The sequence below is a fragment of the Pseudophryne corroboree genome, chromosome 4 (genome assembly GCF_028390025.1).
Source record: "Pseudophryne corroboree isolate aPseCor3 chromosome 4, aPseCor3.hap2, whole genome shotgun sequence".
NCBI classification, from domain to species: domain Eukaryota; kingdom Metazoa; phylum Chordata; class Amphibia; order Anura; family Myobatrachidae; genus Pseudophryne; species Pseudophryne corroboree.
Genome location: NC_086447.1, coordinates 555929116 through 555956582, shown reverse-complemented (window position 1 = coordinate 555956582; position 27467 = coordinate 555929116). Strand labels below are relative to the sequence as shown.

Below are 27467 nucleotides of genomic sequence, written 5' to 3'. Positions count from 1 at the left end.
CACGGGTAGGTGGTATACAATTATGGATGGACGAGCGACTGCCGACACAGAGGTAGCTACGGCCGTGGACTACCGTACTGCGTCTGCTGCTAATATAGACTGGATGATAATGAGACATAAAATATATATATATCACTACTGCAGCCGGACAGGTATATATTATATAATGACGGACCTGCTGGACACTGTCAGCTCAGCACTGCAGACTCCTAAAGTAAGCTACTAGTATCAAGAAGATAGAAAAAAAAAAAAACACCACGGGTAGGTGGTATACAATTATGGATGGACGAGCGACTGCCGACACAGAGGTAGCTACAGCCGTGGACTACCGTACTGCGTCTGCTGCTAATATAGACTGGATGATAATGAGATATAAAATATATATATATCACTACTGCAGCCGGACAGGTATATATTATATAATGACGGACCTGCTGGACACTGTCAGCTCAGCACTGCAGACTCCTAAAGTAAGCTACTAGTATCAAGAAGATAGAGAAAAAAAAAACACCACGGGTAGGTGGTATACAATTATGGATGGACGAGCGACTGCCGACACAGAGGTAGCTACAGCCGTGGACTACCGTACTGCGTCTGCTGCTAATATAGACTGGATGATAATGAGATATAAAATATATATATATCACTACTGCAGCCGGACAGGTATATATTATATAATGACGGACCTGCTGGACACTGTCAGCTCAGCACTGCAGACTCCTAAAGTAAGCTACTAGTATCAAGAAGATAGAAAAAAAAAACACCACGGGTAGGTGGTATACAATTATGGATGGACGAGCGACTGCCGACACAGAGGTAGCTACAGCCGTGGACTACCGTACTGCGTCTGCTGCAGTGCTAATATAGACTGGATGATAATGATATAAAAAATATATATATATCACTACTGCAGCCGGACAGGTATATATTATATAATGACGGACCTGCTGGACACTGTCAGCAGAATGCGTTTATAGAATAAAAACACCACACGACGAGTGTTTAACTTTTTCAGGCAGACAATCACAATATACTGGTGGTCAGTGGTCACTGGTCAGTCACACTGGCAGTGGCACTCTGGCAGCAAAAGTGTGCACTGTTAAAATATGTACTCCTGCTATAACTGCTCCCCAGTCTCCCCCACAATTAAGCTGTGTGAGCACTGAGCACTCAGCACAGTCAGATATACAGTATTACATAGATGATGCAGCACACTGAGGCTGAGCACAGATATGGTATGTGACTGTGTCACACTGTGTATCGTTTTTTTTCAGGCAGAGAACGGATTAATTAAACTGGTGGTCACTGGTCACACTATCAGCAAGTAGTACTCCTAATATGCTCCCCAAAATTAGTAAATCAAGTGTCTCTACTACTCTCTAGTCTACTCTAAACGGAGAGGACGCCAGCCACGTCCTCTCCCTATCAATCTCAATGCACGTGTGAAAATGGCGGCGACGCGCGGCTCCTTATATAGAATCCGAGTCTCGCGATAGAATCCGAGCCTCGCGAGAATCCGACAGCGGGATGATGACGTTCGGGCGCGCTCGGGTGAGCCGAGCAAGGCGGGAAGATCCGAGTCTGCCTCGGATCCGTGTAAAAAGGCTGAAGTTCGGGGGGGTTCGGTTTCCGAGAAACCGAACCCGCTCATCACTATTAAATAAGAATTTTATAAACAAATAAAGTATAAGTAAAAATTAAAATAATAAAGAATTCACTCTGTATATATGGCCGCACTGTGAGGGTATTGAACCGGTGACCTGATGCATCATAGCCCAATTGTCTAGCGGTTGAGCCATGGTAGCTGAATAATAAGCTAAAAACTTTGGACATAAATTTAAATTATAAAAGCGGACTGCAGCATTGGACACTTTATATCAGTTATCTATATTTTAACACTGCATTATTCACTGTGCTCTTTTTTAAATGTATGTTACTATTATGTGAATTAAATATAAGTTTTTTAAAAGCGCTCCCTAAGTGTTTGATACTACAAACATTTTCTTATTCTCCCCAGTGTCACCTACTGCCTGTCACCCACTGTCTCTCCTCAGCGTCACCTACTGCCTGTCACCCAATGTCTTTCCCCAGTGTCACCCACTGTCTGTCACTGCCTCTCCCCAGCATCACAAACTACCTCTCCCCAGGGTCACCCGCTGCCTCTCCCCAGTGTCAACCACTGCCTGTCACCTACTTCCTCTCCCCAGCATGCTGTAATACTGATTGGTGCATCCTTGGTACTCCACCATCGCTCACACCATCCATAGTATGTTGCTTCTATAATGGCTGGCCACTCCTCTCTGGTGGTTGTCCACACCCTTCTGAAGACTGGCCACACACCTTAGTGGCACCTATGATTGCCTTCACCTGGTGGGCCCTTTATGCCCAGTCCAACACTGCCCATAGAGAGCTGATGATGCATACTGGATGTAATTTACGCATACTTGTCCACTTTCATGTTATTTTTACGAGACACCCCTAATGACACAAATCAAATTAAAATGTCATGGGGACAAGGCTGCAATTAAGCAACTTATGACTCTGGACCCATCTGGAATGTCATAGGGACAGGGCTGCAATGAAGCAATTTGTGACTCCGGGCCCATCTGGAACTCCCACAGCTCAGTGCTCTGAAGTAGGCAAGTATGAATTTATGCTAAGACTCTCTGCAATTTTACCACCGTATGCACTGGTGTATCTATAATGGGTGCAGTGTGTGCAGTGCACATGGGCCACGAGTCCAGAGGTGGCCCCCACTGCACACACTGCACCCACTTCTTTTTAATACTTACCCCTCTGGAGTCTTGCGCTGACGTCAGCAGCGCTCTGGAATCACCATGAAAATGGTGCAGCGGATGTGTTCTGCGCATGCGCAGTAGAGAAATCACTGGGAAAATGGCCACCATACCATTTTCCCAGTGAACTACGCATGCGCAGTAGAGTCAGATCCCTCTAGTGCTCAGACTCTCCACTGCTGCTGGCAGAGAGGAGGGGTCCCGAATGGAGGAGGCATCACATGGGCCTCCTCCTCTCTTAGAGCGCCCCTGAGCGTATGCTAACAGTTATGCATCCAGAATCAGTACATGTCTGCACCAGTAGTACTTTATGCTATTAATTTATGTCAGACATAGTGTACATTTATACATCTACGCTTTTAATAATATGTATTAGCTATTAGGTTTCAATAAAACGTAACAATTTTCCATAATACATCAAGCACAGCTATCCACTTAATTGTGAAAAAATAAGCACATAAAAACATAGCAATGAAAAACGCACTGGTCAGTTTCAGAATTGAATTTGCAAACTCACAATGGGTTGGGTAGTGCTGGCATACCCCCCAAGTTTCTTCAGAACGAGGTTAAGACCATTTTGTGCCCTGGATTTAGGGAGCATGGCCTCGTGTAAGGGTGCATGGCTTCATGGGAAATGCCAAAGCCACACATGGCATCTATTCACAGTTTGCTCTGCAACAACTGATAATGGGCCTTCCAACCCCCCCCCCCCCCCAATGAAGGACATTTAGGTCCGCGGGTAGGACCATGGGTTTGCCCCTCCAAAATTGGTGAGGTTGGGAGGTATGGTGCTGGAGAACATCATTGTTATTATTTATTAGATTTATTGACAGCATATTCTCTTGTGCTTTACAAATATAAACAACAGTGACAGAACAAACCAGGTAATAACAGACAGACGTAGAGGCAGGAAGGTCCTGCTCGCAAGCTTACATTCTATAGAATAGACATTGCAAAGATTCTTGGTGGGTTGTATAGGTGGGATGTAATTTAGTAGGATAGCTTATGAAGGCTATGTGAGTGGTTCCGGAATTTGATAAGCTAGCCTTAAGAGGTGAGTTTTTAGTAAATGTTTGAAGGTTTTGAGACTAGGGTAGAGTCCAATTGTGCATGGGAGGGCATTCCACAGAGTGGGTGCATCTCGAAGAAAGTCTTGCAATTGTGAATGGGAACAGGTAGTAAGTGTGGATGATGATGATCATCATCTACATTTATATACCAGCAGGAGCTCAACCAGTACTCTGTGGGCCCCATAGCAACATGTTGAAGGGGCCTCTGTCTGATTGCTTCTTGAGAGACACCTCCCTGCAGCAGTTATTAATTTTATGCCCCATAATCATGCACTAGTTAATTTTCTGAACTATAGTAATGCCCTAAGTAATATTATGATTTATAGTAGTGCCCTAGTTTATTATATATTCCATCGTAGTTCCCTAGTTTACATGATGTCGCATTGTAGGGCGCTTGTACAAATTATGCCACATAGAATCCCAAATTCACATTATGACATACAGTGCCCCAGTTCATATTATGCCGTATTACATTACCCCCTGTTCATACTGTGCCCCATTACAGTGTCCCAGTTCTTATTATGTAACGTTATAGTGCCCTCCACATTACAGTAAGCAGATCAAATTAAGACACATAACAGTGCCCTCCAGTTCATATAGTGCCACATTACCATGCACCCTTACCATTATAACATCCACTACAAATACTTATTACTGAAAATGTAATGTCTCACAATTCAGGATGGGCAATGGATCAGACCCAATTGTTTAGCAGGAAAGCCTAGTAAATTGGTATGTAACATTATAACCTGGGCCCAGGCCCCCCTAAGCCTCTGGGCCCCATAGCAATAGCACCCCTTGCACCCTAAATAGTTACACTCATGTATATTAGCTCCCAGTAATACTTATGGGTAGAAAGGCATTTATGTGGGTTTGTGCCAGTCTGTTAGTATTTCTGCAAACACGCTCTTACATTACCCTGCACCTTAACGCCCCTGTGCCCTGCCTCTCCAGGCCCAATTCTCAGATTCATGCAAATCTGCATACACACATTTGGCTTTTCTGTTCTGGGCAACAATTGTGTGTATATTAAGCGATGAAATTCAGATCATCATCAGCCCCATAATGTTAAGCAATACAACACAGTGAAAATGTAACATGCAATGCTTTATCAATGTACAAAAAAATGGCTATTGTAGGGACTAATTATTTTCTAAATAGTTATGAAAATTTATTTAAAATGAGTCAATGACTAAAGCACTTAAACGTGTGTTTTCATGTTACTGTACCAAGAAAACCTGAGATTTCTCATTTCTCATCTTGAAAGACAGTAATGATATGCCAAATACATGTACTGTAGCTATTTCTGAGAATAAACCATTAACAGAAAAATAAGTTATTTTTCAGAAAATTAATTTTTTAAGATCCAGCTAAAGTCATAATTAGTAATTAACTTCCCTACAATGTTTGCTTCATTGCCTGATGCCAATAATGTAGTTGCTGTGAATGTCCTTGCAATGCTTGCTGCACAGTGGACGCCAAGAAACTATTTTCACGTGGTTTATGGGAATTGGGATTCAAACCACAAACATCTAGCAGCCCAATATTCAGCTAGCTTCAGACGCATGAAATAGCAGTTTTAACATCATTTTCACAGGCTAATTCAGATTTTATTATACATAGACTTTTTAGAAAGAGTATTTAGTATATAAAAATATTTTAAGTTTGTGTTCCCAGCCAACAGAAATAGGATTATTTTGTGAGTGAGAACTGAGCAACGTATTGACTATAATCATTCCACAACTAACCAAAAATATATTGGTGAGGCTCCATTCCATAATTCCCAGTAGAATAATAAAGACCACTTACCTAGCATGCGCAAACATCTGGCATTCTGCTCAGGATTATCAAATGAGATTTCTCCACACCTCTGAAAGCACAAAAATGACGTTTGTTATAAAATGCTGCATCTATAGTCTACACCAGAGTTTCCCCAAATCCTCCAATACACTACAGGTTTTAAGGATATCCATGCTTGAGTGTAGATTGTTAATATAAATTAACTGAGGTACTAATTAAGTCACTTGTGCTCATGTATGTATATCCTTAAAACCTGAACTGTAATGGCGGAGTTTGGGAAACTCTGCTCTACACAATAAGCATTATTATTACCATTGATAAAAGGACAATGTAAGTTATTAAAATTGTTGGAGCAGAACACTTTCATTACATATCCTATACCAAGATCCTATAGTCTTAAAATACTTGATTTAGCATGTATCCTGTATGCAAGTTTCCCAGGAGTGTCTCGTTTTGGAAATCTGTAAATTGCAATGCGTCGTTTCCTAGTAGAGATGTGCGGCGGGCACTTTTCGTGTTTTGGTTCTAATTCCCCGCTCGTGTTTTGGTTTTGGGTTGGTTTTGCCAAAACCACCCTTTCATGTTTTGGTTTTGGATCTGGATGATTTTTGAAAAAAACTTAAAAATAGCTAAAATCACAGAATTTGGGGGTAATTTTGATTCTACGGTATTATTAACCTCAATAACATTAATTTCCACTCATTTTCCAGTCTATTCTGAAAACCTAACACCTCACAATATTGTTTTTAGGCAAAAAGGTTGCACCAAGGTGGCTGTATGACTAAGCTAAGCGACACAAGTGTGCGGCACAAACGCCTGACCCATCTAGGAGTGGCACTGCAGTGTCAGACAGGATGGCAGATTTAAAAATAGGCCCCAAACAGCACATGATGCAAAGAAGAAAAAGCGGTGCACCGAGGTTGCTTTATTACTAAGCTAAGCGACACAAGTGTGCGGCACAAACACCTGGTCCATCTAGGAGTGGCACTGCAGTGTCAGACAGGAGGGCAGATTTAAAGAATAGGCCCCAAACAGCACATGATGCAAAGAAGAAAAAGAAGTGGACCGAGGTTGCTGTATGACTAAGCTAAGCGACACAACCACCTGGCCCATCTAGTAGTGGCATTCAGTGGCTGAATGTCGAAAGTGGCCCGCAATTTTTCAGTCCACTGACAGCATCTCCTGTACACCCTTGTCATTTTTCAAAAATTCTGCAATTTGTAAACTTATACGGCAGTACCCCTGGACTAATACAGCAGTACCCCTGGACATATATGGCAGTGTCAGACAGGACTGCACTTTAAAAAACCATGCCCTAAACAACACATGATGCAAAGATGAAAAAGAGGTGCACCAAGGTTGCTGTATGACTAAGCTAAGCGACACAAGTGTGCGGCACAAACACCTGGCCCATCTAGGAGTGGCACTGCAGTGTCAGACAGGAGGGCAGATATAAAATAAAAGCCCCAAACAGCACATCATGCAAAGATGTAGAAGAGGTGCAATGAGGTAGCTGTATGACTAAGCTAAGCGACACAAACAATTGGTCCATCTAGGAGTGGCACTGTTATGTCAGACAGGAAGGCAGATATAAAAAAAGGCCCCAAACAGCACATCATGCAAAGATGTAAAAGAGGTGCAATGAGGTAGCTGTATGACTAAGCTAAGTGACACAAACAATTGGCCTATCTAGGAGTGGCATTGCAATGTTAGACAGGATGGCACTTAAAAAAAACATAGTACCCAAACAGCACATCATACAGAGGTAGTTGTATGACTAAACTAAGCGACACAAGTGTGCGGCACAAATACCTGGCCCATCTAGGGTTGGCACTGCAGTCCCACTGCACTAATGGTGGATACCGGATGAACGTCTAACATCAGCTGTTATGGCCTCAGTAATCCGCTTTGCAACAGGGTATATATATATATATATATATATATATATATATACATATATATAAATATATATATATATATATATATACGGCAGTATCACTGGAATTATATGGCAGTACCACTGGACATATATGGCAGGATCACTGTAATTATACGGCAGTACCGCTGGACATACACGGCAGTATCAATGGACATATACGGCAGTATCACTGGACTGGATTTATACCCAGTACCACTGTGATTATATGGCAGGATCACTGGTCTTATACGGCAGGATCACTGGATTTATACGGCAGTACCGCTGGACATATACGGCAGTATTAATGGACATATACGGCAGCATCACTAGACATATATGGCAGCATCAATGAACATATACGGCAGTATCACTGGACATATACGGCAGTATCACTGGACTGTACTTATACGCCAGTACCACTGTAATTATACGACAGGATCACTGGAATTATACGGCCGGATCACTGGAATTATATGGCAGGATCACTAGAATTATACGACAGGATCACTGGAATTATACGGCAGGATCACTGGATTTATACGGCAGTATCACAGGAATTATTCGGCAGTATTACGGGAATTATACGCCAGTATCACTGGAATTATACGGCAATATCACAAGAATTATACGCCTGTATCACAGGAATTATACGGCAATATCACTGGAATTATACGGCAGTATCACAGGAATTATATGCCAGTATCACAGGAATTATACGGCAATATCACTGGAATTATATGCCAGTATCACAGGAATTATACGGCAATATCACTGGAAATATAAGTCAGTATCACTGGAATTATGCACCAGTATCACAGGAATTATACAGCAATATCACTGGAATTATACAGCAATATCACAGGAATAATACGCCAGTATCACTGGAATTATAAAACAGCATCACTGGAATTATACGGCAATATCAGTGGAATTATACGCGGGTTGTCTTCAGGTTGCCGGTGGCTGGGCTCCCGACGACCACCATACCGGCGCCGAAATCTCAACCGCCGGCATACCGACAACTTTTCTCCCTCTTGGGGGTCCACGACCCCCCTGGAGGGAGAATAGATAGCGTTGCGTGCGTAGTGCGCCACCGTGCCCACAGTGTGGCGGGCGCAGTGAGCCTGCAAGGGGCTCATTTGCACTCGCCCAGCTGTCGGTATGCCAGCGGTCGGGATTCCGGCGCCGGTATGCTGGTCCCCCGGGAGCCCGACCGCCGGCAACGCATACTACACCCTTATACGCCAGTATCACAGGAATTATACAGCAATATCACTGGAATTATACGGCAGTATCACTGGAATTATACGGCAGTATCACTGGAATTATACGCCAGTATCACGGGAATTATACGACAATATCACTGGAATTACACAGCAGTATCACAGGAATTATACAGCAATATCACAGGAATTATACGACAGTATCACAGGAATTATACGGCAGTATCACAGGAATTATATAGCAATATCACTGGAATTATATGGCAGTATCACAGGAATTATACGGCAATATCACTGAAATTATACGGCAGTATCACAGGAATTATACAGCAATATCACTGGGATTATACGTCAATATCACTGGAATTATACGCCAGTATCACGGGAATTATACGGCAATATCACAGGATTTATACAGCAATATCACTGGAATTATACGGCAGTATCACGAGATTTATACGTCAGTATCACAGGAATTATACAGCAATATCACTGGAATTATACGGCAATATCACTGGAATTATACGCCAGTATCACGGGAATTATATGGCAATATCACTGGAATTAGTCGGCAGTATCACAGGAATTATACAGCAATATCACTGGAATTATATGACAGTATTACTGGAATTATACGGCAGTATCACAGGAATTATACGGCAATATCACTGGAATTACACGCCAGTATCACAGGAATTTTATGGCAATATCACTGGAATTATATGCCAGTATCACAGGAATTATACGCCAGTATCACAGGAATTATACAGCAATATCACTGGAATTATACGGCAATATCACTGGAATTATACGCCAGTATCACAGGAATTATATGGCAATATCACTGGAATTATACGGCAGTATCACAGGAATTATACAGCAATATCAGTGGAATTATACAACAGTATCACGGGAATTATACGGCAGTATCACTGGAATTATACGGCAATATCACTGGAATTATACGCCAGTATCACGGGAATTATATGGCAATATCACTGGAATTATATGGCAGTATCACAGGAATTATACAGCAATATCACTGGAATTATATGACAGTATCATGGGAATTATACGGCAGTATCACAGGAATTATACGGCAATAACACTGGAATTACACGGCAGTATCACTGGAATTATACGGCAATATCACTGGAATTATACGCCAGTATCACAGGAATTATATGGCAATATCACTAGAATTATACAGCAGTATCACAGGAATTATACAGCAACATCACTGGAATTATATGACAGTATCACGGGAATTATACGGCAGTATCACAGGAATTATATGGCAATATCACTGGAATTATACGCCAGTATTACGGGAATTATACGCCAATATCACTGGAATTATACGCCAGTATCACAGGAATTATACGGCAGTATCACAGGATTTATACGGCAATATCGCTGGAATTATACGGCAGTAACACGGAAATTATACGCCAGTATCACTGGAATTATATGGCAATATCACTGGAATTATACGCCAGTATCACGGGAATTATATGGCAATATCACTGGAATTATATGTCAGTATCACAGGAATTATACAGCAATATCACTGGAATTATATGGCAATTTCATTGGAATTATACGCCAGTATCACGGGAATTATACGCCAGTATCACTGGAATTATACGCCAGTATCACGGGAATTATACGCCAGTATCACGGGAATAATACGCCAGTATCACGGGAATTATACGACAGTATCACGGGAATTATACACCAGTAACACTGGATATATGGCAGCAGAGGACACCACCACTGTGACTGGTCACTGGACTGATGCTGCACAAGACACTACCCCTGGTCTGATGCAAGAGAACACATCAAAACTGCAAGGGATTTATACAGCAGCACTGGGGATATATAGCAGCAGAGGACACCACCACTGTGACTGGACTGATGCAGCATAAAACACTACACTGGACTGAGCAGCACAAGACAGCACTTGAATCACCACCACCCTTTCCCGCCCACACAGACACCGAGGACACGTCCTCTCACTACACTCTCTGAGACTGGAGTGAAAATGGCGGTGACGTGTGGGTCCTTATATGGTATCCAAACCCTGTGAGAATCCAACAGCGGGATGATGACGTTTTGCCTCATTCTGGTTTCCCAGTTAGGCGGGAAAACCCGAGCCTGACTCGGATCCGGACTCGGGTAGGGAGGTTCGGTAGGGTTCGGATCTCAGGGATTTGAACCCGCTCATCTCTACTAATAAGGCAATATTGAGATTTATAGCTAGACTGGGCACTAACCTAGAATTTTATGCACTTTCAGATGTATATAGTATGTCCAGTATCAACAGAGAATATCATCATGCTTTTACTAGTCATACTGAGTCGCTCTACCCTACCCTTGAACTCCTGCTTACCCTCCACCCTGCTCTTGGTTGTATCAAAGTTATTATCATACTTATCTTGTGTTATCTGCAGAGACTGTTTGTTATATAAATCAAAGATAATGATAATATCAATAATATGATCATAACAATTGAAATCTTATCAAATACAGTAACAACTATTAATGTACATATGGCAAGTGGTTATGCAGCAGTGTTAGGCTTTAGGCGGATAACAGTTACGTTCTCAAAAATCACATATACCGTACTGGCAGCTACAGTATATTAGAAAATCACACAAATGTACACCAATAATATTATTTGTGCAGATAAAGTACAATAATAAACGTTCCCAGTGCAAACTGATAAGAGCCGAACAGACCCATTTGCATGCCCCAAGGTGAAGGGCTGAAGAAAGACAATATGACACTTAATCATTCCACAGTCATGGTCATAGCAATAGCTGAGGTCAGAATAAGGATAACAGAGGATGATCTATGAAACTGGGATTTTAACAATGAATAGATCTCAGGAACATACGACACTACATCGAAGCAGGAACTATCACCAGCTAAATTTGGCTGAACTAATGGGCTGACTGCTGCCACATTATCCTTCACTGCAACACTTGAGGAGTGAAGGCAGTCTCTCGTAAGAGTATGTCGCTAGCACTGTTTCCCTGACAACAGGTACTAGGGCTGGAATAGAAATAACACCAGGGTGAAATGTTTCACGCTTGTTGCTTTGCGCTGCTACTGTGGCAAGACTACTGTCACTTCTAACAGATATGCAGAAGAGAAATTGAGGTGGATTTGCAAAAGTCTGGAGATGAATTGGATCCCATAAACGAAAACAATCTCCTGAGGGCATCTGTGGAGATGGAAGATTTCTTGAATCCACCATTACTATGTTGTGTCTCTTACTGGTCTGGAGATTGGTAATGAAGTCCATGGCAAAATGTGCCCATGATCTATTAGAAATGACAAAGGATTAAGGAGAGCATTATAGTGGAAACTAGAATAGCAAGACTCCATAGCATGAAACACAAGGATTCAGACTGCTAGACAAGCAAGAGGACAATCTGGCACTTGTTGGGTGCCCTAAGTATTCTTAAAATGAATGGGTGGTGAGTTTATCAGTAACATTACAGGGGCAGCACTGCTGCGACCCTGAGGACAAGGTTACAGAACCAAGAAAGTGAACTGTAACATCTGTTGTGTGACAACCTTGCTCCCAGCAGGACTGCTACTTTCCATGAAATATGCCAACCTCAAGCATAGCTAGCTACTGTAGGTGCAGGCGGTGCAGCTGCTACAGAGCCTGAGTTGCACCCCTGGGTCCACCTACCCCGGCACCCAGCACTCATGCCTCAGAACAGTGTTTACAGTGTCAGAAAAGCGCTCTGAGCTGCCTCTGTTTACAATTGCGGATGCCAGGCACTAGGACCCGGAGCAGCTGTTACCAGAAGTGCAACCTCCAACCTACAGTATGCCTTCTATGCATGATTGGCTTCTCTGTAAAATAATCAAAATTTATGTTGAACTAAAGGCTAGTTATCTTTTACTTATACCATTTCAAATACATGATGCTTCTGAATCCATAACTATTAATTATAAGCAACTCCATACTAGAGCAGTTTGAAAGAAAGATTAAATCCTTGCTTCCATAAAGAAACCACAGATAAAATTAAAATCATAAACAAAAAAAAAATTAAATGCAGCAGGACAGTGCCTTTTTTGCAGGTGTGTAAGTTCATACCAGGCACCCGGAGTAGAAACAGAAGGTGGTGACCCCCCTGTGACTTCGGCTTGCACATGTGCTGACGTCCATCAGTACATGCACATTCGCACAGCTGAGGGGCAAAGGCGGTAGTAATGTGATTGCAATCACTTCTTAGTGGTTGCCGGGATGGGTTCCTATTTGAGCCCCTGTGTTAGGGAACTCCAGCACTATGGGGGTAATTCGGGTTCACTACGATATGCCGGCGGTCGGGCTCCCGGCGACCAGCATACCGGCGCCGGGAGCCCGACCGCCGGCTTACCGACAGTGTGGCGAGCGCAAATGAGCCCCTTGCGGGCTCGCTGCGCTCGCCACGCTACGGGCACGGTGGCTACGCGCGCCACACTATTTTATTCTCCCTCCAGGGGGGTCGTGGACCCCCACGAGGGAGAATAAGTGTCGTATGCCGGCTGTCGGGATCCCGGCGCCGGTATACTGTGCGCCGGGATCCCGTCAGTCGGCATACAGAAGACAATCCGGGTAATTCAGATCTGATCGCTGCTGTGCTTTTTCGCACAGCGAGCGATCAGATCCGAACTGCGCATGCGTATGCACTGCAATGCACCGACGTGTCGCACGGCTGCAAAGGGGATCGCCGGTAAGCGACGGGTTTGTGCAAAGGATCCATTCACGCGGGCGTTCGCAAGGAGATTGACAGTAAGAGGCCGTTTGTGGGTGTCAACTGACCGTCTTCAGGGAGTGTTTGGAAAAACGCAGGTGTGTCCAAGCGTTTGAAGGGAGGGTGTCTGACGTCACTGCATGGGTCTGGAGAGGCTGCTGTGCTTGAGCTACAGCAGTCTTCTGTCTGTGGGAGGGGGGATGGGGAGATGCGATCACACTGATCGCAACCCCCATGGATCTGCCGCTGGCTGTGGGGCAAATGGCACGTCCCTGTGCAAGGCTTCGCAGAGCGTATTATTTTGAAACTTTTTTAAAGGCGGTGTGGCCATGGTTCCCGCAATTAGGCCATGCCCCCTGCATTACCTGGACCCAGCCTTCATCACTATGCCACTGCTTTGCTTCATTCTTAACTATCTACCCCCTTATGCCTAATATTAGCCCATCAAAAGCCCAGGGTATAAACTTTCCAGCAAAACCAAGTAAAATGAATTCTTGTTTGAATTTAAAGAGACAGCTGTCAGGGATGCCCCCTGTCTCCATTGTTATTTGCCCTAGTTTAGAAACCCGCTGGCTGTCTCCCTGCAATATAACACCTATTTAAATGGCATTCATGTAGATCAGGGGTGTCAAACTTGCATCCCGTAGGCCGCAAGCGGCCCCTACTGTATGCGTTTGTGGCCCGCGGGCAGGGGTCCTTTTGCGGCCAGTTGGCAGGGGTTAACTTGGGCGGACCTGTGTCCCCGATGTTCTGTCTCCGTCTACCTACGGTGACATTGCCCCACTGTCTGCACCGGCCCTTGGCACCCATAGACTGAGTCGTGGCCAGTAACGTTGTAAAGCAGCTAGCAGGAAGCCAGGTTTCCGGTACACACTAGCCCAACACCCCGCACCATGCCAGATTGCTGGTACACACTAGCCCAATGTATGAACAGTGGAATAAATCTTGTTTCTTTCCTTCATTACACTGAACCAGGTCACATGCGACATCTTCTGGTTGGCTGTTCAGCAGGAGCGGCTGGAAGATGTCTCATACAACTTGCAGGACGATTTGTCATGACGATACAGCAAATCATGCCAACATCATGAAAGTGTGTATCCACCCTTATGCCGTGTACACAATAGATGAAATTGAAACGATATGATGTTACTCACGATTTCCCTTGAACTCCCTAGAACTCCCGGACAAACAATATTGTGTCACTGTCCACACACTGAGCGATTTTACAAATGACCAAACGATATTCCTGAGTCATTCAACACTAACAAATTGTTGGGTTTCAGCCTAATTTTAATACTGGGCATGAGTTTCAGGAGGGGTGGGCAGGACTTCAGAAGGGGATAAATATACAGCGGCAGCGATGGACTGGGGCTCGAATTCGGCCCGGGCATTCGTGCGCACACGCTCATCACAGGGGCGTGCCGCCACGATGTACGGGGGCGTGGACTTGTGGCACGCCCCCACTACCATGGCGACACTTGCTTGGGGCGGGGGCACACCGTGAGTCCAGGGGTGTGGACTCACGGCACGCCCCCATTTCCATGGAGACCGGTGGGGGCAGCTGAAGCAGAGAGCCAGAGGTGGGGGCGGCTGAAGCAGAGAGCTCTGTGCGCGGCCTTCCTGGCTCTCTAAGGGACCGGATCGGCCCACCTGCCCATCGACCCTTCTGGTATGTGCCAGATGGTCAGTCCGGCCCTGTACAGCAGCCGTTTTACCTCTTTGCATTTATGCTCTGTGGCTAGTGAGGCCAGACTTCCTACTAGTGAGGCCAGACTTCCTACTAGTGAGGCCAGCTGAATGCTGCACATTGCTAGATTGCTCTGCTTTGTTTTTGGCTTGTTTTATCAAAGTGTGTCTACTTCATTCTCTTGTGATGGATCTTTTCATTATCGAGTTGTGGAATCATATCAGGCTTGCCTACCCTCCCACATTCAGCCGGAGGCTCCCAATCTGTAAATGAGCCTCCCGCTGTCCCGCAAATCTTGCCAGCCCTCCCGGATTTTACAGTTACCTCTGTTAAATTCCGGACTGCATGTGCAAGACGGAAATGCTGGGGACGGGGCCTACATGGAAGACATCATGGCTGGCCACCGCAGGGTTGTGAATAGTGGTAGCCGTCCTGCTATGCACACTTTCTGAGCAGAGTCTTGCAGTGGCAGTGTCAGCCTCAGGGGAATGACCAGTGGAGCATCTGTCTACTGAAGCAAAAGACCTGACAGCCAGGGCTTTGCTTCACTGTGGCTGGCCCCTCCACCCAAACTCAGAGTGGTCTGCGTGCATCAGCCCAGCTTTCCTCTTCCTGCTCCTGGTCTGTCAGTCACTGCATGTGTCAGCCCTATGCTGCATCCCCCACCACACTGTCTTCACAGGAAGGAGCAACAAAGACAGGTAGGTGGTGTGTGTACTTGGGGTAACATGGGGAAGTGGTGGCTGTGTATAATGTAATATAATATGCTGCTGTGTGTACTGGGTGTAATATGAGGGGCGAGTTGTGTATAATATAAATATATACTGTGTGTGTGTGTGTGTGTGTGTGTGTGTGTGTGTGTGTGTGTGTATATGCAGCAGGACAATGACCCCAAACATACAGCCAATGTCATTAAGAACTACCTTCAGCATAAAGAAGAACAAGGAGTCCTGGAAGTGATAATATGGCCCCCACAGAGCCCTGATCTCAACATCATCGAGTCTATCTGGGATTACATAAAGAGACGGATTTGAGCTAGCCTACATCCACAGAAGATCTTTAGCTAGTTCTCCAAGATGTTTGGGACAACCTCCCCACTGAGCTCCTTCAAAAACCATCTGCAAGTGTACCTGTGTGCAAGTGAAGAATTGATGCTGTTTTGAAGGCAAAGGGTGGTCACACCAAATATTGATTTGATTTAGATTAATTTTGCATTTCAGTTGATAAAAATAAACTATTAACACTATTCTTTAAAGCATTGTTGCTTTGCAGCATTTTTTCCACACCTACCTAAAACTTTTGAACAGCACTATATATAAATATATATATATATATATATAAATTTACATACCAACATACAATCCCGCACCAGTGTACAGTATATAGATTTTCTATTTCTCTGTCTCTGCTCACAAATGTACTGGGTACATTAATATATAGTGCACCTACACATGGAGCCTCACTCATCTATACCGTCTATGGCGTTTGTCCCGATCACGGAGTCGCAGTGTGCCTGGTTGCAAGGCGGCACATTTGGCCAGGATGGGCATAGAGCTTAGTGTGGCGTATGGCGTTACCGGTGAGTGTAATACCAGCGATCATCCACCACATATCGCTTTTGAAAATCACCATTGCACATGCGTGAGGTGTCCAATAAAATACTATAGTGCAAGAATCACCATTGTACATGTGTGAGGTTTCCATTAAAATACACTAGTACTGTATGTTAAATAGACATGTTCATTTGTAAGGCATGCCGTGAGATGCCTGGCGTGAGTGAGCCGTTAGTTCCCGGGTAGCTCTGCTTTGCTGTAAATGCATCTTATAAGCATCGCTATGTAAATAGGATGCAAAAGCTGCTTCTGTTTATTAAAATGATATGTGGCATGCCTATGGTGGTCATTCCGAGTTGTTCGCTCAGTAATTTTCTTTGCATCGCAGCGATTTTCCCGCTAATTGCGCATGCGCAATGTTCGCACTGCGACTGCGCCAAGTAAATTTGCTAAGAAGTTTGGTATTTTACTCACGGCATTACGAGGTGTTTTCTTCGTTCTGGTGATCGTAATGTGATTGACAGGAAGTGGGTGTTTCTGGGCGGAAACTGTCCGTTTTATGGGAGTGTGTGAAAAAACGCTACCGTTTCTGGGAAAAACGCGGGAGTCGCTGGAGAAACGGAGTAATGTCTGGGCGAACGCTGGGTCTGTTTGTGACGTCAAACCAGGAACGAAACTGACTGAACTGATCGCAGTGGCAGAGTAAGTCCCGAGCTACTCAGAAACTGCAAAGAAATTTCTATTCGCAATTTTGAGAATCTTTCGTTCGCAATTTTGCTAAGCTAAGATTCACTCCCAGTAGGCGGCGGCTTAGCGTGTGCAATGCTGCTAAAAGCAGCTTGCGAGCGAACAACTCGGAATGAGGGCCTATATTCAGTTTGAGACTGCGGCTGTATCTGCTTAAAGAATTATATATTACAGTGTTTTCCTGGAAATCATAATAATGAAGCATATACACTTGTATATCTGTGTAAAAATTAGCACCCACAGCTTTTTTTCAATTTTCCCAAAACAAGTTCTGTCGGAGTCAATATATGTACAAAGCACAATGGAACTTGCTTTGGGAAAATTAGAAAAAAGCTGTGGACGTTAATTTTTACACAGATATACAATACAAGTGTGGTTTTTCAAATTACAGATGGGTCCTCCGTCATCTTGGCTGGCTGAGGAGTTAATCGTGATCGGGCATACGCAGCGTGCTTAGTCTTAGGGAGGCGCGCCTAGTCGTAGAGAGGCGCACAAAGCGTTTGGCGCTACCTTTAAGTGTAATACCTGCGATCATCCACCAGATGTCGCTTTTTAAAATCGCCATTGCACATGCATGTGGTTTCCATTAAAATACAATACCGAACTACATAGTAAGAACTACTTTACTGGTGCGTCTCATTACGCTACAATATGCTATAGTATGTCATACAGTATATTACAGTGTACAGACGTAAATACAGTAGTACAGTATATACAGAACATAATAAAGCCACAGTATAGTCCATTGACGTTAGGAATGTGAGCGTCCAAGTCCTGCAGACAAATCAACAAATAAAAGCGTATACAGATGCAAACGAATGTGTTACAGGTAGAGTGTGGTCTATTGATGTTAGGGATATGTTAGCATCCAAATCCCGTACCCATTACGGAATAATCAAAACCAATGGGCTTATGCCTCTGTCATTCGGCGACGTGTCCGAGTGGTGAAGTGTGCCGCTTCCCATGCTTAGAGTCCCGGGTTCTATTCCCAGAGTGCGGATGCATCTAAATTTTTTTCCTGACACCTTATTAATTTTTTAATTTTTGTATCTATTGTATTGTACTATACTTTCACATTCAATAGAAGTGTGCACACAAGTTTTACATAAAGCAGGGCAAAGCTGCAGGAGCGTCACAATATTCTAGCTAAAATACACAGGGGCGTTAGGGATAGGCGAGCTCTATGCACATTACAATACACCGGACTCGATCGCATAGCAAGTTGACAAAATGGCTGCCACCTGGGACCCCCCGCATCGTGGCAGCCCTCTCACATAAAGTATCAGGAAAAAATGAACATGCATTCGCACTTTGGCAATCGAACCCGGGACTCTAAGCATGGGAAGCGGCACACTTCACCACTCGGACATGTCGCCGAACGACAGCTGCACAAGCTCATGCGTAAATGTACTGTAAGCAGTGAGCCCTTCCCGTTGGTTTTTGTGTAGGGGACTTGGATGCTCATATTGGATGCTTCATCATACTGTATCCTTATCGTTAATGGACCATAGTTTGTAACAAGTTCTACAGTATATCATGATTTGCGTCTATATAAACTACAGTATTGCTTGTTGCATTTGAGTCTGTATACACTAACAAAGCAAAGGACAAGTGTTTTAACACGTTCATTTGCATCTCTATAAACTTTTTTTCTCTACTCTCTCCATCTGACCATTAGTCTGTGTGTACAGTATGCAGTACGTACATTTGTCACTGACCATTTGCAAGAGCTTGTAGATCAATCCGCCGCTATTCACTCTAAAGTACTGGATTAGTGGAGCATTAGCCACCCAGTGGTGGAGATGTGTATTGCATGCTGATTATGTAATCGTGCCTCAACATGCAACCTAAGCTATCGCCAAGGCGTGACTAAACCTTTGCCTAGGCACAGAAACAGCCAAGATAACGGAGGACCCATCTGTATGAGAGTGTTTACTTTATGAGACTGAGTTTACTGTACTTCTTCCTGGGCTTCCCAATGGCTTTAATAGCCAGCCTCCCCCAACCCCCTTGAGACTTGTGATTTCAAGTACTGGCTGTACTGCTTAAAAAATGACAAACACTACACGGCCTGTACACTATGTAAATCATGGGTCTTCAATCTATGGCCCTCCAGCTGCTGTGGAACTACATATCCCAGCATGCCCTGCTACAATTTTGCTATTAAGACATGCTAAAATGGAGGCATGGCATGCTGGGATGTGTAGTTCCACAGCAGCCGGAGGGCCACAGTTTGAAGACCCATGATGTAAATTAATGGCTCATGCTGGCTTTGGTTGGAGGAAAGGAACCCAGAAGGCACAGAATGCATTTTCATTTGTAAGGCATGCCATGAGATGCCTGGTGTGAGTGAGCTGTCAGTTCCTGGGTAGCTCTGCTAACGTCGGGTGTCTTTTTTGCTGTAAATACGTATTATACGCATCACTAATTGGAATAAGATTCACCAGCTGCATCTGCTGATTAAAATGATATGTGACATGCCTATATTGAGTGTGACGCTGTATCTGCTTAAGAATTTCTATGTTACAGTGTTTTCCTGGAAATCACTGAAATTTAGCATACACACTTGTATATCTGTGTAAAAATTAGCATCCACAGCTTTTTTCTAAGTTTCCCAAAACAAGTAGTTCTGTCAGCGTGTGTATACGTACGAAGCACAATAGAATCTGTTTTGGGAATATTAGAAAAAAGCTACAGATGCTAATTTTTACACAGATAGACAATACAAGTGTGGCTTTTCACACACATACACACTGAACGATTTGAAGAATTTAACGAATGGTTGTTATCCGAAATGTTTTTTTAAATGTCATCTAGTGTACCCGGCTTTAGAGAGAGTTAATATGGTGTAAGCAGTTGCCTAATACGGGTTCACTACGGCTGGCCGGCGGTCGGGCTCCCGGCGACCAGCATCCCGGCGCCGGGAGCCCGACCGCCGGCTTACCGACAGCTTGGCGAGCGCAAATGAGCCCCTTGCGGGCTCGCTGCGCTCGTCACGCTACGGGCACGGTGGCGCGCTACGCGCGCCACACTATTTTATTCTCCCTCTATGGGGGTCGTGGACCCCCACGAGGGAAAATAATTGTCGGTATTCCGGCTGTCGGGCTCCCGGCGCCGGTATACTGAGCGCCGGGAGCCCGACCGCCGGCAAACAGAAGACCACCCGCCTAATACAACTGAAGCAGTTACCATAGAGCAAAGCTCAGTATCACGGCCATAACTGGGGGCGCGCTTCTGTCCTGTAATGCCACTGCTCAGTGTGGGCCCCATCATGGTGCATGTACTTGTATGATATGTACACACACTTGTAAGGTTCAACCCCATATGCTAACTTAGTTGCGGAATACTTACCTGTCAACGCTTGTTACTGTGTTATCAAAACCTTTGAGGTATTAAACCTTTGAGAGAGATAAAGTGGATAAGCAACTGATCATTTTCTAGCTATCATTTATCTCGTAGTCTATGAAATGGCAGCATAAGGCTGATTGGATGCTATAGGAAACGTATCCACTTTATCTTTCTCAGATGTTTGATGCTGTAAATCTCCCCACAGTGTCTGGTGAGCTGACGACAAACCATACTTTAACCTGACAAGTTTTTAAGTTATAGAATGAGATGTAAAGTATGCACCCTGCTCCCTTTGGCTGCCAAGCACATAATGGCAGTTGTGTGAACCAGAGCAACAGGTAACGGACATACCAGAATCTTTCTGCTAGCAAGCAGGACAGCTTGTGGAGGACCAGAGCCTTCTAGTCAGAACTGTCACATTTAAAGCTGTACAGTTGGGAGATATGGATACATGCTGTGTGAGTCCACATAGATTTTGACTCACACAGTCAGACAGTCTTCCAAAAAATAATTTTGTTTTGTGGGGGCCCAAACAAACCAAGCACTTCAGCCATTAAAAATGGTAGTCCATATTGCTGAAGTGCTTGGTCTGTTAAACTGTGTATGTCTTTTTAATATGCAAAATAAGGGTGGATGGGAGAGCCCAAGGATAATTCCATCTTGCTGCACTTTTCATTTCTACGACTGCTGTATGGCAATGTTTCTTAGATGTGCTATAAACTGCTGTGTGTTTGTGCCGCTGTTCTGTCACTTAGTAACCAGCCAGCTTGCTGCAGCCTTTGGCCTAAAGCAGATGAAAACAATCTTGTGAGCTATGAGGTGGTCAAAATTGACTGGAAATGAAAGAAAATTAATGTTATTGAGTTTAATAATATTCTAGGAACAAAAAAAGGCCCATATATTATGTGATTTTACCTTTTTTGTGTGCAATTTTTGTAAAATAATCCAAAACCAGTCACAGCCAGAATCCAAAACCAAATCCAAAACCAGATGACAAATTAGAACCAAAACTATTTTTAAGAGAGGAGGGAGACCGTGTGCAGACTGCAGGTGGACCCCCTCCTCTCCATGGCGCCGTAGGCTCCGGCACTGTGCCAGAGTCTATCGCGCATGCACAGGTACCTGGAAACATGGCGCCCGCCATAGCTGGAAGACAAATTCCTGACTGCGCATGTACGGTGCCCATTTTGGAAGTGATTTTTGCTGCGTCTGCAGCGCCCATCATGGGACTACAGAAAGATAAGTACAGAACAACATGAGTGCAGTATGTGGAGTGTGGGCCCCTCCTGGACCCAGGGGCCCTTGTGCACCACGCACATTGCACCCATGGTAGAAACACCTATGTGTTGATGGCAGAAATCTCAAGTCACTAAACCCCACCTCTGTTGTGCTACTAAGCCATTCCCCCAAACCTGATTGAGCCATGGCCCACTCTGACCCACAGCAGAGTTGGCCATCGATAGCTGCAAACTATTCACCATCAATGAGTTCATGTCATCGATGCTAATCACCATCAATGGTTAACAGGTCATCCCTAACAGAAAGACGGACGGAGGTAGAGAGCATAAATATAATATTTCCAGGTACAATCTCACTTTCAATTTGCACTTGCTAACATATTTGTATATGTCTATACTATGGGCAATATCCAATTAGCTGTGTTAAATTACCGCAGTTAATGGATTCGCCAGGGGCTATCCAGTTAGCCCCGATAGACGGCACTTATCAGAGATTATGCTTCGAGCGCCTCAGGCCCTCAGAGCCGCGATAACACATGTATCCGGGAACTTATCCCGGTTCCCATGTGTTATCAGCCAAAAAAGGGGATATAATTGGATAGTCCAATAATGACCATCTGGCTAAAATCGAGATAATAGCCTGTTTTTATCGCCCGAAAAATTAGCGCAGCTAATTAGATATCTCCCTATATATCATATATCACAAAATGGTAAATGCCATTACTAACTAGCGTATGTATTTTATTATCCAGCTCAATCAACAAGCCAACATGTAAGATCTGCTCAAAAACTTCTCTGTCAGGAAAAGTTAGTGCATGCATTAATTACAGCTACTCAGTGATTAGCTCCACCTCTTAGAAACATTTTATCTCAATTCCTTATTGCCGAAAACATGATTTTCTAACTGAATCAATGGGTGTGGTTCATAGGGTCTACCACACTTAGCTCGACCACTATTGGGACAGTGATTAAGTCGACACCTAAAATACTATAAAGAATGAATGTGAGTAAACCCCTGCGCACTCCAGAGCAGCTTTAAAGGATCATACCTCTGATGTGTCACCATACACAACAAACAATATTGACAGAAATATGGATTGAGGTAAACCCTCTATGGCACTCATATATCAAAACCTTCTCTCACATTTTTTTTTACCATGAAAGGTAAGTGTCCATAAAACATGTGAAAGGGAATCTTGTTCAAGTCAGCTCTCGATGATACACGTAGAAATAAAAACAGTGAAACAAATGGGTGTCAATCTTTTTTTAGTTCTTTCCTTCGACACAAATGGTAAATATAAAGATTCCTCCAGTCCAAACCAGGATATGGGAAAGTGGATGTTAGTCCATATAGGATAACCCTTGTGACAATATCACTGCTACTGCTTACATGTATGCTTACATTCACACAAGCTCAAAGCTGATCCAATTTGACCCTCCGAACTTGTAGCTTGTCAAGCAATGCATTCTGGGCCAAAGAAGCTGTAGGCAGCCATTTCCACTGCTCACATGGTCTTAAGCAGACATTGCTTCACATGGTTCCAACATGGTATAGCAGTGTTTCCCAACCTCGGTCCTCAAGGCACACTAACAGTCCTGGTTTTAGTAATATCCAGGCTTGAACACAGGTGACTTAATTAGTACATCAGTTATTTTGATTTAACCATCTGTGCTGAAGCCTGGATATCACTAAAACCTGCACTGTTGGTGTGCCTTGAGGACCGCGGTTGGGAATGCCTGTGGTATAGTATCTGATGAGTGAATCAAGCACCTGAGAGGAGTGTGGAGGGGACTTCGAAAAAGATACAACTACGTAAACAAGTACATCAGATATATGTGAGCATCAACTGTATTGGAAATTGAGAGTGGATGTAATCTTTTTTGAGTGAGATACACCAAATGAAACCTTTATAAGGATGATAATGCTTGTGTGAATGTAAGCATACATGTAAGCAGTAGCAGTGATATTGTCTCAAGGGTGATCCTCTTTCCCATATCCTGGGTTGGAGGAATCTTTATATTTACCATTTGTGTCGAAGGAAAGAACTAAAATAAGACTGACAACCATTTTTTCACTGTTTTTATTTCTATGTGTATCATCGAGAGTTGCATTGAACAAGATTCCTCTTTACAAGTTTTATGGACATTTAAGATTCATGGTAAAAAAAATTGAGAGAAGGTTTTGATATATGAGCGCCATAGAGAGTTTACCTCAATCCACATTTCTGACACCTAAAATAGGTTGACACGAGCATTAGGTCGACATGACAAAAGGTCGACATGAGTTTAAAAAAAAATGGTGTCGTTTTCTTCGTAGAGTGACCAGGAACCCCAATTAGTGCACGTGTCCTCTCGCCATGCTTCAGGCAAGGTGCCTCGCTACGCTACTACTGCGCTTGGCACAGGTTACTATTCCCAATCGTAGTCCATGCGAATCGTAAAGTATGAAAAAGTAAAAAAAATGAAAAAAAAAAGTGAAAAACTAATGTCGACCTTTTGTCATGTTGACCTAGTGACCATGTCGACATAGAAACCATGTTGACCTAATGACTGTCGACCTAAGTGTGGTCAACTTAGAGACTGGATACCAAATCAACTGCCTGACCACTTGTTTCCAAAATACAACTACTTCAAGGTATTCTTCTTTTTATTATTATTATTGCTACTACTACTACTACTACTACTACTACTACTACTACTACTATTGTTGTTGTTATATAATTATTATTGTTAACTTTTATTTCTAAGGCCCACAAAGGATCCATTGCACCGTATATGGGTGGTCATTCCGAGTTGATCGCTCGCTAGCAGTTTTTAGCAGTCGTGCAAACGCTATGCCGCCTCCCACTGGGGGTGTATTTTAGCTTAGCAGAAGTGCGAACGAAAGGATCGCAGAGCGGCTACAAAAAAAAATTGTGCAGTTTTAGAGTAGCTCCAGACCTACTCAGCAATTGCGATCACTTCAGACTGTTCAGTTGCTGTTTTGACTAGAGATGTGCACTTGAAATTTTTCGGGTTTTGTGTTTTGGTTTTGGGTTCGGTTCCGCGGCCGTGTTTTGGGTTCGACCGCGTTTTGGCAAAACCTCACCGAATTTTTTTTGTCGGATTCGGGTGTGTTTTGGATTCGGGTGTTTTTTTCAAAAACCACTAAAAAACAGCTTAAATCATAGAATTTGGGGGTCATTTTGATCCCAAAGTATTATTAACCTCAAAAACCATAATTTCCACTCATTTTCAGTCTATTCTGAATACCTCACACCTCACAATATTATTTTTAGCCCTAAAATTTGCACCGAGGTCGCTGGATGACTAAGCTAAGCGACCCTAGTGGCCGACACAAACACCGGGCCCATCTAGGAGTGGCACTGCAGTGTCACGCAGGATGGCCCTTCCAAAAAACACTCCCCAAACAGCACATGACGCAAAGAAAAAAAGAGGCGCAATGAGGTAGCTGTGTGAGTAAGCTAAGCGACCCTAGTGGCCGACACAAACACCTGGCCCATCTAGGAGTGGCACTGCAGTGTCACGCAGGATGGCCCTTCCAAAAAACACTCCCCAAACAGCACATGACGCAAAGAAAAAAAGAGGCGCAATGAGGTAGCTGTGTGAGTAAGATAAGCGACCCTAGTGGCCGACACAAACACCGGGCCCATCTAGGAGTGGCACTGCAGTGTCATGCAGGATGGCCCTTCCAAAAAACACTCCCCAAACAGCACATGACGCAAAGAAAAAAAGAGGCGCAATGAGGTAGCTGTGTGAGTAAGCTAAGCGACCCTAGTGGCCGACACAAACACCTGGCCCATCTAGGAGTGGCACTGCAGTGTCACGCAGGATGGCCCTTCCAAAAAACACTCCCCAAACAGCACATGACGCAAAGAAAAAAAGAGGCGCAATGAGGTAGCTGTGTGAGTAAGATAAGCGACCCTAGTGGCCGACACAAACACCGGGTCCATCTAGGAGTGGCACTGCAGTGTCATGCAGGATGGCCCTTCCAAAAAACACTCCCCAAACAGCACATGACGCTAAGAAAAAAAGAGGCGCAATGAGGTAGCTGTGTGAGTAAGCTAAGCGACCCTAGTGGCCGACACAAACACCGGGCCCATCTAGGAGTGGCACTGCAGTGTCACGCAGGATGGCCCTTCCAAAAAACCCTCCCCAAACAGCACATGACGCAAAGAAAAAAAGAGGCGCAATGAGGTAGCTGTGTGAGTAAGATAAGCGACCCTAGTGGCCGACACAAACATAGGGCCCATGTAGGAGTGGCACTGCAGTGTCACGCAGGATGGCCCTTCCAAAAAACACTCCCCAAACAGCACATGACGCAAAGAAAAAAAGAGGCGCAATGAGGTAGCTGTGTGAGTAAGATAAGCGACCCTAGTGGCCGACACAAACACCGGGCCCATCTAGGAGTGGCACTGCAGTGTCATGCAGGATGGCCCTTCCAAAAAACACTCCCCAAACAGCACATGACGCAAAGAAAAAAAGAGGCGCAATGAGGTAGCTGTGTGAGTAAGCTAAGCGACCCTAGTGGCCGACACAAACACCGGGCCCATCTAGGAGTGGCACTGCAGTGTCACGCAGGATGGCCCTTCCAAAAAACCCTCCCCAAACAGCACATGACGCAAAGAAAAAAAGAGGCGCAATGAGGTAGCTGTGTGAGTAAGATAAGCGACCCTAGTGGCCGACACAAACACCGGGCCCATCTAGGAGTGGCACTGCAGTGTCACGCAGGATGGCCCTTCCAAAAAACACTCCCCAAACAGCACATGACGCAAAGAAAAAAAGAGGCGCAATGAGGTAGCTGTGTGAGTAAGATAAGCGACCCTAGTGGCCGACACAAACACCGGGCCCATCTAGGAGTGGCACTGCAGTGTCACGCAGGATGGCCCTTCCAAAAAACACTCCCCAAACAGCACATGACGCAAAGAAAAAAAGAGGCGCAATGAGGTAGCTGTGTGAGTAAGATAAGCGACCCTAGTGGCCGACACAAACACCTGGCCCATCTAGGAGTGGCACTGCAGTGTCACGCAGGATGGCCCTTCCAAAAAACACTCCCCAAACAGCACATGACGCAAAGAAAAATTAAAGAAAAAAGAGGTGCAAGATGGAATTGTCCTTGGGCCCTCCCACCCACCCTTATGTTGTATAAACAGGACATGCACACTTTAACCAACCCATCATTTCAGTGACAGGGTCTGCCACACGACTGTGACTGAAATGACGGGTTGGTTTGGACCCCCACCAAAAAAGAAGCAATTAATCTCTCCTCGCACAAACTGGCTCTACAGAGGCAAGATGTCCACCTCATCATCATCCTCCGATATATCACCG

The 27467-nt window shown here is 44.3% G+C and overlaps 1 protein-coding gene across 4 annotated transcripts in view; it reads right to left on the bottom strand.

The window, feature by feature from the left end:
- Positions 1-27467, bottom strand: part of PDE7B (phosphodiesterase 7B) — a 698908-nt gene that overhangs the window by 382434 nt on the left and 289007 nt on the right. For all 4 annotated transcript variants that reach the window (XM_063917385.1, XM_063917388.1, XM_063917386.1 and 1 more), the window contains one exon: positions 5675-5735. In XM_063917385.1, the coding sequence (XP_063773455.1) occupies positions 5675-5735 (61 nt within the window). The remainder of the gene's footprint in view (positions 1-5674; positions 5736-27467) is intronic.